Source organism: Lepidothrix coronata, unplaced genomic scaffold (assembly GCF_001604755.1).
Source record: "Lepidothrix coronata isolate B3197 unplaced genomic scaffold, Lepidothrix_coronata-1.0 Scaffold154, whole genome shotgun sequence".
In the NCBI taxonomy this organism is placed as follows: domain Eukaryota; kingdom Metazoa; phylum Chordata; class Aves; order Passeriformes; family Pipridae; genus Lepidothrix; species Lepidothrix coronata.
In genome coordinates, this window is record NW_016690334.1 from 825750 (window position 1) to 839751 (window position 14002).

General features: G+C 41.4%; 1 protein-coding gene across 3 annotated transcripts in view; it reads right to left on the minus strand.

Moving 5' to 3' along the window:
* Positions 1 to 14002, minus strand: part of RABEP1 (rabaptin, RAB GTPase binding effector protein 1) — a 46765-nt gene that overhangs the window by 18769 nt on the left and 13994 nt on the right. For 2 of the 3 annotated variants that reach the window (XM_017828900.1, XM_017828901.1), the window contains exons 2-5: positions 10040 to 10168; positions 7990 to 8193; positions 6624 to 6784; positions 974 to 1093 (exon numbers count right to left, since the gene is read on the minus strand). In XM_017828900.1, the coding sequence (XP_017684389.1) occupies positions 974 to 1093; positions 6624 to 6784; positions 7990 to 8193; positions 10040 to 10168 (614 nt within the window). Of the gene's footprint in view, positions 1 to 973; positions 1094 to 6623; positions 6785 to 7989; positions 8194 to 10039; positions 10169 to 13475; positions 13534 to 14002 lie in introns of those variants that run through there. The other variant, XM_017828899.1, reaches the window with a different exon arrangement.

Here is a 14002-nt window from a genome sequence, read left to right on the forward strand (position 1 = left end):
ATAGAGTAATAACAGTAGTCAGAAAACAGGACTATGAGGCAAGCTTGAACTGAGCCTAAGAAGAGAGAAAACTTAGGGACAGACAAGAAAAGAAAGATTCCAACTCATGAAATACTGTTGCAAAAAGGAAGGAAATCTGTCAGTGAAAAGCAATTATTTCAAGAAATACTGAAGAAATATATTTAGATTGTTTTCTTCTTGTTTTTTAAATAGCAAAGCTAACAAAGAACTAACAAAGCCCTGCAGAGGCTGAAGAAGCTCCAGTGAGAACCTCTGAAGACAGGGTTACCTAAACATCTGTCAGACGTGATGGAGAAACAGATCCCATCTTGGAACAAGGAACAAGAGTGAAAGATCTCTTTATGGCACTATTCAGTTTTATGGTTTGCTGAGTCACAAATCACAGGAGGTTTTATCTTGGAGGAAACAAAAGCCTTCAGGCAGTTCCTAACTGGCTGCACAGAGCTGCTGTTCATCTTCCTCACCACAGGCTGGGAGGTGCCGGCGCCAGCCCAGAGCTCAGGACAGCCCTTGGGCTCTGAGCTCTGCCACTGACAGTGGGACAGCTTCTCCTGCCCCAGGACACCAAGTCTTCCATCTGCTACAGCCTTTAAGATGGAAAAACCTGACTCTCAGAGTCTCTGTGGCTCCAAGTGTGACAATAAGCTAAAGGCCAGGCTGCCAGAAAGGTGAAAAGCAGGTATTTTTTCTGGAGTTTTTTCTATTACAGACCTGAAGCTGTGCAATTTACTCTGAGCACAGATCACACACAGACACACTGCCAACCCCCAAAACAAAGATTGAAAAATATATATACAGGCTAAATACGCCATTTGAGCTACAGGAGACAAGATGTACGGGGCATGAAGAGTTTCACGAGACACACTTTTTCTCTCTTACAAAATTTGACTTCTCTGCACCAAATCAGCATGTTGCAGGATATAAACAGGATCCAGTTACAGCTCCACCTCACCTTGGATGCTTCCAGCTCTTTGATTTTTTCTTCAGCTTCCCCCAGTTTCTCCTTGAGGGCTGCAATCTCCTTCTCCATGGGCATCACAACCGAACGCAGCTTCTCAGCATCTTCCTGGGCCTGGAGTTGGGGCAATAAATTGTAACACACCATCACCACAGTTTTCACCACAACAGTTTCCATTACTGGAGACATCTGGAGAAAATATCTACATCAACCAAAAAAGCTGACTGAACTTCCACTTTCACTCCCACTGCTGTTTATTTAGTTCTGCAGCCACCTCTGTGACAACAGGCTGATACTACTCCGTTCACAGAAGGCCACTAAATTTTAAATCCACGTATGGATTAGGCCATGAATATCTGCTTTAGAAGAGAATGTTAGCAAATCTGTCACTCTTGATACCTGAGAGAAAATTTATGAATTAAGCATTTCACTTTTCTGTTATTAAAGGCCTAACTATCCTGCAACCTGCTGCCACAGAGCACATATAAAAAACCCCAGAAGAACTGCATGGTGAGGTACTGGCCATGCAGTTGCTTACTCAGGAAATTAAAAGTAAAAGGATCTGCAAAATGGCACACAGTATAGCTTGATTCTGTTTTGGAAGATCATTTTTCAGCTTTAAATTACTCCTGATGTAGCATCATGTTTTGGTGCAACTGTACTAAGTATTTCAAAATACACAGAGACAATTTATCAAAACCCCCATGATTTTTTCAAAAAGTAGTTCTGAAAGATCAAATGGCAACAGAATTAAAGGACTGATACAAGGAAAGGGAAAAAAAAGAGAAAGAGCTAGGTAAAAATCACGAGAATTAAAATGAGAAATAGCACTCAGTGTTCAAATCTGGAACTGCACATGTCAAAGGGTTTCCCTGACATCCCCATTTCTTAAATGCTCTGTCTTTCCTTTCCTTTTCCTGTCCTTTCCTGTCTTCTGCTACATTTTGTCACCGCTGGAGTACCAATAAAATCCGTGAGCAAAGCAAGGGACCTCACAGGGCAGGGAATTCAATACCAGGGCCATGTGACTGTCACATGCACACCCAGACCTGTCACTTGCAGCCAGCAACCCATCAGTCACAATTTTTGAACAGATGGGAGCAGGAGTTCCACTTCAAAGAGTGCTTTATAGTTCATTTATTGTATCACTTCCATTCATTTAATGCTACCTCTAGCTGGCTCATATAGCCTAAAAATAGGCCAACATTTTCTGGACTGTTGAACGTGCTCTTTTCTAATTATTCTTGATAACTGCAGGAATATTTCACTGCCAGTCTGGTTTCACATGGTTCAACACTGAGCACAGAGCAACAAATATGTCCATGATGGAACTCATCAGTTCAGAGAAATAGCCAGAAAGTTCTCTGAAAGCAAAACCAGACTGTGAACAGCGACCAACTGGAAAGAAAAAAACTGTATCAAATTCCACTTAAAGAAAAATTACTCCAGCTTTTACTGCTTGGTAAATGGAGCTGAAGTTTGTTGACACTGTGGTTGCAACATATTGTAAGGATCCATATTAAAGGTCAGTGTGATACAGAGCTGAGAACTCAGAACAGCTGATACCTGCTAACAAAAGGAGTGCTGGTCACTGGGTCTGCTCTTGGAGGTGAAGAAGAATTACTGAGATGCTCAAATTGAGGTTCAAATTCCCACTCAACCTTTTAATAAAAGGAGAGTATCTATCCTGTTGAAAAATGCTACTTAAAGATTCTGCTACATGTGGCAAGAGGTGCCACAGCATCACATTTCCTGTGCTAAAAGGTGTTATTCAGACTCCTCCAGGAGGTGTGATCCTTGAAATGTTTATTTCCTTCTAACATTTTGTCAAACTAACTTGGCTGTCCAAGGCCATGGTTTTACATATGATCATATTTACTCATTCCTTAACCAAAAATCGAGAGGCCAAACCACTTCTGCCCCAGCAAAGCCTGCTTCCCCCAGCACAGCAGCTGCAGCACATGCTGTGAGGGATCTCCAGGTCACAGCATGAAGATGATTCCATGGAGAGAACATGCTAAAAATGAGTCCAAGCCATTTTCAGGGGAACAAAAGCCTGACTGGAGAAATCCCAGGTAACATTATACCTGAGTTTGTTCCTTAAAAAGGGGACAAGCGGAAAACACGCAGACACAATTTGAGAATTTCTCTTTAAAGCAAGACTAAAGCATTTGTCCTCTAAATTTATTCCACTGTTCTTTATCATTACCAACTAAAGTAGTTTACTGTGTATCAGATTTTATGGCCAACCCTCTCACAGAAATCAGATTACTCTCCCCTTCCAATTTCCCCTCTCCTGAGCAATAAGCACAACTTCAGAACAGGAGGTTTGTCCCTCCTTGTTCTCTCTGTATAGAAAATACCTGCTCTGCAGACTCCTGCTACTCAGAGTTTGACACAACTGTGCTAAGAAGAGTATTTATATTCACCACAGCTCCAACAGCAAAACAGATCCTTTCCTGAACCAGAAAATGAGGTCTGACTTTAAAAAGAGTAGCCAAAATTTGCCAGTGGGCAACTCGTCCCCACCATGTCATTATCCAGAGGGAGCCCAGTCATTCCCAGAGAAGAACTTGCATGGAAGTACCTGCTGCTATGGTGGATTGCTTTTAGCATCTGTAAAAACAAAAAACCCCAAACCTATCTGGTACCACAACCCAATAAGAAAATAGATTTTTATAAATCATGAATAAGTTTCCTGAAAGATGAGTGTTAAGCATGTTCATCACTAGGCCAAGGTATTTACCTTTTTTGACTTGGGAAGGGAGATTAATAATACAAAGTTTTCAGCACAGATTTCTTAGAAATCATTGCTTTATGATAAAAATCATTGAACACAGAATTTTTCCACAGAAATTAGCAACCTGAAATATATTTACATGGAAAAGCAAAACAGTTGCTTCCAGACAAGGGCACGTGTCCCACCAGACATGCTCCCTGTGATGCTCAGGAATGCCAAATACCAGGTTTGCAGGAGAGACTGGGATACCTCTGGCAAAGTGGTCACATCTAATAAATACAGCTCAAAACAGGGTGCTCACCAAAATATTGCCCATCCACTCCAAGTGCTCCCAAATCAGGACAAATAACATGTACCCTGGAAGTGTGAAACCCCAAATCTGTGCCCTCAACCAAATTAACTAACTTAAAATTCAGAGAGCTATTTACAGAATTTATAAATGCTTTTGTTAACTTCTCTTTCAGGGGAAAATAAGTATGCAGGCAATAAGCATAACTGTTAGCAAATACGTGGGCATGGTATTAAATTTCATGGGTTTTCCTTGCAGTTTAAATGAATTTTATAGTCAAATTGAACACAACTGAACAGAGATATTATCCAGTGCCCTGGACAGAAACACATGGCTACCAATCACGTCTCTGGTCTGCTCATTCTTCTCACCTCAGCTCCCATTGAGAATTCCAGATGATGGTATGGTTTCCTGACAGTTTTAAGAAATGTGATATATTATCTGCTGGTACAGCATCTACTTATAACCCAGAGAGAAAAGTACTTTGTTTTATTTTTTTACTTCTTTGTGGATTCCTTAGAACTGGCTACGAGATGAAGGTATTTTTAAAAGCTCTCTTCAAGTTTATGCTTTGCTTTTCCATAAAATAAATCCACCCTTATAATGGAGCATTATGAAGATGAAGGATAAATAGAACACTGCTGGCTGGAAATGCCATTTTGCAGGAGGAATTGATCACAAGTCTTCAAATAGCACATCCCAAGTGATCAAGAAAATTCCTCTTTTCACACTGACTGCTGACACATGAATATTCACTATTTTGCTGGCCAAACACAGCTTTTTATGGGCTTGGGATTTGCTTGTTTGTTTTTTAGGTAAAATCAAATGTCCTTTTCCTAATTCTGATCTAATTCTTAGTCTCCCTGAGGAAAAACCTCACAGGTTTAATAATGACAAAGAAGATTAAAACCCCATGCAAAGTAGTTTAAGCAATTATTTCAAGCTGTACTCTGAAGACCAGATTTCCCCCTCCCCCCCCATTACATAAAGTACATGCTCCTCTGCTTTACAGGCCTAGAAAGCTTTCCAAGCTTTACTAATCAGAGATTAATAAACTGATCACCTCTTCCTTTAGGACCACCAGGGATATTTATTTCACTTTTAAAAGGGGTATAGTTGAAAACACTATTTATCTGCTATACTAAACTTCCATACTGAAGCCACTGAGTTCAGGTGAGCTGTGCTGTCACGTCAGCAACTTGCAACTCCAACTTACATGATCAGTGAATTCAGATGAAAAATCTGAACCAGTTGAGAGAGATTGTTTTCTGAAAATGCTTTTTGGCAGTTGGTTGGGACTGCACTGCCAGGACTGGGTTGTTTGTACAAGACTCACCACACTGGTCCCACTTTGAACCTTCCTTCCAGCTTCAACCAAAGTCTTTTTTCGCTTAATAAGGCTAAAACCTTCTCTTAAAAACAGAATTGTGTCTTACAATTCCAGTGGCAGCACTTCTGTTGTGACAACACTGGCAAACAGGCTTCCCCCTGGAAATCAGGACTACATGAAGAGCAAGCAGTCCCACTGAGCAGCAACAGCAATTATGCAACTACAACTGGCAACAGTCAAGAATCTCTTCCTAAGTCTCAGGAAAAGAATTCCATTTTGCAACACTAACACTGATTGCTTGCTACAACACAGTACAAATAGCTAAAATGCTTCTTATGTGGAATGCTTGTGATATTCAATACTACACTTCTGCTGCTGACAGCCAGCAGAAACAGGGCAGTGCAGTGATGTGGCAGATTATCAGATGTTGGACTACTCCCTTATTGAACATAAGTTAATTCATTGCTTTAAAATTGTCTTACAACAACTTGAAGACTACTGTAAGCTTACTGGGAAGACAAATTCACTTAAATGCAAGTTTTTATAACAAGATAAACAAAGATTACAAAACATTGACCTATTATGACAGGTTCAATTTCCTTCCTGCCTGAAACACAACAAATCTTCAACCTCAACAGACAAAATAAAATCCAAACTCAAGGCGAGGCACCTCCATCTACTTCTGTGAAGTTTTCTTAGTCACAGATCTTTGAACAACTACAGCAATATGTGTCCATACTCCAGGGCAATTATTTTTCATCATCCAGAGCCTGTTGTTTTGTGACAGCACAGTTCTGTACTTCACAGGAAGCCAGCAGTGCTGTGATGCACAAAGATGGCTTAATTTAGAGAAAAGGCATTTTAGATATTTTGAGGTTTTTAATGGGCCCAGTAAATTCGTAAGATCTCAGAAAAGGGATATATGTGCAGAAGTGAAAAGGGAATTTTATAAAACTGCAGTCAATGCAGAAAAATCTGAAGGTGGTTTTACTTGACATTATGACAAGGGACTTCACGAGCCCACCTGCTTTTACAAGCTGAAGGCAAAACTTTGTCATCTTCTCAGGTACAATCCTCTCACTGAACCCACATGACTGGGTACAATACCTTTATGGATTCAGATGCAGGATCAGGTCATGATGACTTCCATGAACAAAGGCTGGAAGTTGGCAGAGCGAGGCCTGTGTGAACAGCTGAGGAGTTACAGCAGGCGTGGAAACGAACTCATGTGGAACACCACAAGTGTGTCTTCAAACAGAAACTGAAGAACTAGATTTCAATGTACCTTTTTCATTTCATTTTCCAGGTTTTCTTCCTCCTGCCCTTCAGACAGTCGCCGCCTCAACTCGGCAATTTCCCGTTCCACGTTCTCCCGGTATTGGTTCCACTGAGCTCGTTCCTGCTCCAACCTGTGGTGATACTGGAGCTCATAGTCACGAACAGTCTCTATAAAACAGCATTTGCAAAACTTATTTGCAATGTAAGTTAAAGAGTAGAGCTTTAGAAGTTTCATCTGCAACCAGCCAATGATTTATTATAATTGGTCAAAACCAGGACAAACAAGAACTCTCCCTTCCCTTTGATTCTTGCCCCCCAAATCCAAATTCATAAGTAAAAAGTCCAAAGGAACTGCATCTCAATTTGTACCAACACTAGAACACAAAGAAATAAGCCCTCAAATCTGTGTAACTCTTAATTTCAAAGTAATTGTAAAATGCAATGTAAATGTACATGACTATCATCCCATTTAGCAGCTCATTTTGTACCTCCAAGCACATCATGCAAACAAACCACCAAAACCTTACTTATTTACTCCAAAATGCAAAGAAACTAAAACTTCTCGTGGCTTTCATTTCCCTATGATTAACATTTCCCCCTCAGGTAAGGAGCTGTGTTGACACAGGGACAGCAGCTGGCACAACTGAGCCTTAATCTAGGTTCATGTATCTATGCAGAGCATAAATAAACAGACTTTTGTGTACTCAATATACATGAAGGTTTGTCTTTTCTGGGTGAAAAGCATAATCAGGTGATGGAAGAACTGCCTACAGCCAACAGGCTCAGGGTAGTGTGATCCTGTTTGTGAACCTTTAAGACAACAGACAGCTGTGGCAACAGTCTGTCCCCAGTTTATATCCTGCATTTTGCTCTTTGCACTCAGAAATGTCTCAGAAATGCCAACAGCTGTACAACGTGCAAATGTAACAAAGAAAAGAACCCAGGATTGATCCAGAGCAGCATGTGCAGTCACTAGCCTGGGGAAAAGCCCACCTGGCTGTGTGAGAGCAGAACTATGTTCACACAGAAGAAGAGAATCGTGCTGTCAGCCTAAAGCTGTTTTCAGACTTGTCAAATTACAAGCATCACACTTCTATCTTCATGGAAGGATGAAGTATCACATTCATAGTCCCTCAAAGATGCTTTGCATATACATGAGAGTTGCTATTGCCATGATTCCTTCTAAATTCTATCCTTATGTTAACAGAATAGAACCAGCAAGCTCCTCCTCACACACTTGGGAGCTGCACTTCATCTGGCACTTCTGCAGCCCAGTTTCCCAAGCCATGACAAGCAGTCATCCACATTCCATGCAAAAGCAGGCACAAATCCCTGAAGAGGTGGCTGATCTCAGCAGCTTGCCTGCTTGTTACCTTTCATAATGGCCTGTAGTGAAGCTACTTCTTCTTGCCACTGTCTCTTCACCTCATCGATGGCCTCCTGCTTGGTGGTCTCTGACACTGTAGCTATTGCTTTGATGTTCTCCATCTCTGCATGAGCTTCCATCAGCTGGGTCCTCAGCTGGCCCAGATCATCCTGGGCTGCCTGCAGCACTGCATTCTGTCTTTTCAGGTCCTCTGAAAGAAGGATTACATATATTTAGCTTGATTAATAAATTCAACCTGAAAAGTATCCCTAGTTGCTATGGCAAAGAACAGTGCACTGATATTAAAACATCTACCATAATAACTGCACAAAAGTTGGCAGGTATCTTTAGGGAATGCTATTTCTTGGCTTTGCTTGCCCTTGTTTTTATTAAAGAACTATATTCTCATGGATACAGTCACAAAGCAGACACTGCAGATATAACCTAAGACCCAATATCCCTGATGGAAGTCAACTATGCTTTTATTTAGTTCTCTTTATTTAACTCATTCTGGTAAAGAATCTTGAAAAGGTAAGAAAAAGAGGAAGACAGTCTTTCCCCCACTTCTGGCACCAACTTGGTTCTGAATTTGGATAGAACACTTCATATTTCTTGAGCAGAAACTCTCTGTGACCACTTCATGGAGCCCACACAAGAAAACTCTTCAGGTTAATTTGCTCTTTACCATGACTTTGCTAACACTGAGCTTCTACTAATAAAAGGGATACATTCAGTGGAACACCCACTATTTCTCTAATTGTTGCAACTACAAACAGAAATTAAACTAATTTCATATTATCCTCCCGAGTTTTCAGTTAATCTGAAACAAACAGCTCTGGAAGATCTATATTATATAATGAATTCCAAAAGCACCAGCACAAAATACAGTTTTGTGTTAGCCTGTTTCACTTTTAGCTGAAACATCTGGCCAATGCACAACAAACACCAAGCTACCTCCAGGTACTTCCCTCGGTGCCAAAAATCAATCCTGGTGCTCCCACCCCTTGAGAGAGGATATGGAGCCCAGAGCTAATCAGGTACTTAAAAGGGCATTAATCCTTGTCTAAAAAAACCAAGTCTCTGTAGCATTTATATTATTTAGTTTTCAAACAACACTATTAAGGATGGGTTGCAACATTCCCAAAGTACATTTAGGAAAGGGTCTGGGAGACAGGGAAGCAAAAAAAGAAAGGAAAGCAATTGCTTGTATATTCTCCTCTGGTGTCCCTTCACTTCAGTATGTGTGAAAGTTGTTTTTGTTTTCCTCCCCTGTCACAATTTATTTTTATTCTCTGTTTTCTGACTGTACCAAAACGGGAGAATTATTGCTGATCTCATCAGTAGTGTCTTGTATATCTTAAAATTTCCTTTCGTTCAGCTGCTAAACCACCAAGCAATAGGTTTTCTGTATGATCTGATCTGCATTATGCCTGTTGTATTTCTGCTCTCATAAGCTTATACAGCAGCTGCAGTCTTAGTGCATTATTTTTTGGCTCTGCTTTCATATGTTAAAGACAGGAAAACCATCAGAAATAGAAATAAATCAATTTGGCTCTCAGAACAGCTATCTCTACTCTCCAATTCTTTATCAGATATTTGAGCTCATATGGTTCGAATTTTCCTATAAATTGTGTTATTGAAATAGATGCCCTTGGCTGGTATTAAAACTTTTATGATGTTTGTCTGCTTACAGCCTACCTCAGATGGAAATTTAAGACAAATTAATGCTACACAGAAAAGCTGGCCACAAAGTACAAAGAGCACAGCAGCCAGGAGATGTCTTTCCACTTCCCAGATCAGCTGCTGCTCAGAGAAAATGAGCTCACAATGAATTCAGGCAGAATTAAAACTCAGTGGTGGAGTTTCAGCATGGACATCAAGTTGCTCTGACTCCTGTCCATGCAGGCAAAACCTTCAATTTAATTCTAAAAATCCACTCCAGGAAGCTAAATAGCCACCTATTGAATTTTACTCTGCTCCTCTCTTATGCCCTTATCATACCTGTTTAAAAGCCTATTGTTCATACAGAGATTATTTGAAGAGAATTGAGGACTTACCTTCCTTAGCCAGGTATAATTCCTTAAATTTTGCTCTCTTTTGATTAAATTCTTGCTCAAGTTGCTGCTTTGTGCGCAGAAATTCTGCATTGACCTTTTCCAATTCTGCCACCCGTTGTAGAAGAGCAACTAAAAATAAAACAGAAGATAAGGTATGTCACTAACAGTTATCCAGGCAGCCCATTCTGCAAGACTGAGGTTCAGGGCTCACTCTTTCTAAAATATCTTCATCATTAGCTCAGCCATTGCCCCATGATATATCAGGAAAACTAGTCAGTTCTCTGAGGAAAAAAGGAGGATAAGTTTTCTTAGACTGTAGGACCTAATTGTAATTAGACATCTCCAGGGCACTGGAGATGGGGCAGGGAATTCTGCAGGAAACAATCTCCCAAAGAAAACCACAATTTTCTATGTACAGCAAAGGAAGAAACAGAAATAATTGTGGTGATTTTTTTTTTCTTCCATTGGTGCTTCTTTCCAAAACACTGGGAATTAAGTCATGAGGCACAGGAGCAGTGTGTGAAGGCTGAGTAATAGAGCACCAAGTTCCCAGAGGCTGAGGTCAAAGAAAACAAAGTGACAGCATCTCAGCTCACAGCCAGGGAAGAACAAAGCACAGGAAAACCCATAAGCTAAAAATTAGGTGCCATTATCTATCCAGTCTTCAGTTCTGCATGTTCACCAAAAGATGAACGAGATCACACTCAGAGAAGTTTGCCAGGAGATGACCACGATCTACAGAGAAGTAACTGATTATAAGATCAAAGTCTCCTCATTTCCAGCAGGTAAAAATCCTCAAGGACACACAAACATCACACTATTTTCCAGAGTTTACCACATTAGCAGTACAACGAAAGAGGGAAGAGTAGGAAGTCCACAAAGCACCTAAAGACTATTAAAACATGCTTCTAATTGAAAAAAAAAATACACCACCATTGTACGATGGCACAAAGACCCCACACAACTACTGACCCTGCAATATTGTCCTTCCTGTGCAACAGCAATTTCTTTGCACCTCAAGAAGTGCAGCTCTGCTTTAGGTGGCAGTTCTACCTTGCACAGCTCACAATTCCAACACCAAACAGAAACAACAGAGAGATGAGCCGGGACCAAACCCACCTCCCCGCTGGGATGCACTGGGGAAAAAATATTCCCCTACATGAGTCTCTGTCTGTTCTGCAAAAGCCTCTTGTGGACGTGGTCCAGCTCTGCTGGGCAAAGCTGAATCACTTCAGCTACAGCCTCTACATGTAAAATATTGATCCCCCAGAGGTGTTTACGGCTCCCACCCAATGCGCTCCCACCAAAAGCAAGTCGTGAAGATACAGTACAACTACAACATAGTCAGACTTCAGCACCAAACATTTAGACTTAAAAGCAGCTGGAATGAGCTCCAGAGCTCACAGTGGTAAAACCCTGGACGGTCGATGCCTTTGAGATGGGGTGAGTTATATTTATTTTTAGTACCAGATGACGTATAACAAGAGCAGACACAAACAAAAGGATCTTTTAAGAGCACAGGTATGTTTTCCTGATTGCTGGTTATGTGGGCTTATGGTGTTACAAAATACAGCACTTAATCTGCTCAACTTTGTACTGAATAAGATATATGTAGATATAATATAAAATAATAATATATATATAGATAACACAATAAATAATAAAAGATATATTAATGAGAGATATTTTCATATTTGATATATCTTTATATCTTATATCTTTATATATATATATGAAATATATTTTAATATATCTTATATTTTGATATCTGAATAAAAGATATGTGTAGATATAGGATTGAAGAAATTTTAATGTTGCTTTTTTACCAAAATCCTGGGGTTTTATCACCTTAAATACGAACACACGAATTTTTCCAGCCAGCAATCCCTGTGTGGGGGTTCAAAGTTCAAAGCCAACTGCACAGGAGTGTTCTCCAGCAAACAAAAGGAACCTGCAGCAAAGACACACTGAGGCAAAGCTTCAAGTGTGTGTTCAGAGAGTGGCTGGATGAAAACCAGGGAGGAAGCAGCACACATGGAGCCAGGTCCAGGTAGCACAAACACCTCCCAAGGCTACAGAGTTGCTTTTGATGTCTTGCTGAAGTCTTGCGAAGGGAAAGGCTTTGCCTGTGTTGCTGCTCCTCGCCGAGTTCTGCCAGAGGGCGACGCCGGAGCCGCTCCCACAGCCGGAGAGCCACAGCCACCTCCTCCACACCACAGTGCACAGCCCTGCTGGGCTCTGAGGAGCTGGGCTTGAGCTCACTTCAACCTCTAGAAGGGAACATTTAGAGGCACTAAAGCCTAAGGGAGCTCCGTGCCAGGGGCAGGGGCACAGGCCAGGGCCGGCACCCACAGGTAGCACCCAGGGGCCTGGAGCAACGTGCACACAGTCAAACCATCCCTCACCTTTCACACAGCATTTTAAAACCACACAAATCAACTGTTCCATTCCACAACGAGTGATTCTGAAAGTTGAATCAACCGCAAACATCAGCCAAGCCTCCCGCTCCCAAAGACGACTGGAGCACTCCTTGTTTACTTGATTCCTTTTCCATCTTCCTCTAGCAAAGAGCAGGAGCTGTTGTGCAATACAGCAGAGTTGTAAGTTCTTCCAGAAGTAAGAGTTGCTTCTGCCGAGGATGGAAGGACAAGAGGACACCTCAAGAGCAGAAAGTTCAAGTGCTTTAAGCTGGAGGAAGAACAGACTCATCCTTTTTAAATCCTCCCGCCCAAACAGAAAGAGGGAGGGCAGAGTCACCCCGAAGGAAATGAAGTTTAAATATTTACATTTTTACAGTGTTCCCCCTGTCTGCAGCCTGGTGAGTATGTCTAAAAAGTAATAAATAAATAACTAATCAACCCCCACCACAACTGAGCTCCGGCAGCTGCCAGGACCAGCTGCAAGCATTCAAAAAACCACAGAGTTTAAGATCTCAACTGCAGGTCATGCATCGCTGCAGCTGTGCATGAACATCCTTCTTTCTACTCAGATACTAAGTTTAAAGTGGTTTTACCACCTGTGCCACATGTACAGCTCAGGACAGGCCTTGGCACACCCCCACTGCAGTGGTACAAGTACACAAACTTGAGGACAATGAACATCAACCCCCTCAAATGCACGTGCACAAAAAGTAAAAGCAAAAGATAGTTTATTTTCTAAGACAGACTGGCAATTGCCAGCTTTCTGCTAAGTGATTAAGTTCAAAAAGAAACTATTTTCTTCTTCAGGGGTATAATTTGTACCACAGCCATACAGACACTTCCCAGAATGATCCCAAACCCAGATTGCCAGCCACAGGTACCCGCAGGCTACATGGCACAGATTAAAGTCCACCTGGAATTGGAGTCAATGGCAGGAAATGGACTCATTCATAGAATTCCAATTAGCCCTTTGTCATTTATCACTCACTTCTCCTCTAAATTTAGGTCCAACTCACCCCAGGCCTGTAACAGAGCTGAAACAGAGAACTTATTTGCCATCATAGGGCATCAACTGAAAAACAACCCCAAAGCCAAACACACATTTTGCAGCATCAGCATTCCCTGGTTTTCCAGGCGCTGTCCCCATGCTCCCATTCCCAGCACAGAAGGCACTATCAATGTTTAACAACACCAATGAGGTGTAGAGTAAACAGAGCCCAGAGATGGGCAGTTCTGGGGGAGCTGTGCCCGACTGAAACAGGATCCTGTGTTACACCCGGGATCAGAACAGGCAGGGAACACGCTGTATTTCCCAAGAGCAGCACTGGGGGAGACCTAAATTCCTATTTAGGGCCCTAAGTCATCAAGAAACAAACAAACAGCCCGAAGACCCAATTTCTTAACTCCTGAAATAGCACTGAGAAAAAAATTAAATTGAAATTGATATGCCAAACTAAAACATAAACCAGAAACCCCTTGGGCCAACAATTTATTAGCTGTAAATAGCACTTTCCCCCCGGATTATTAGGACAAATAGAATGCT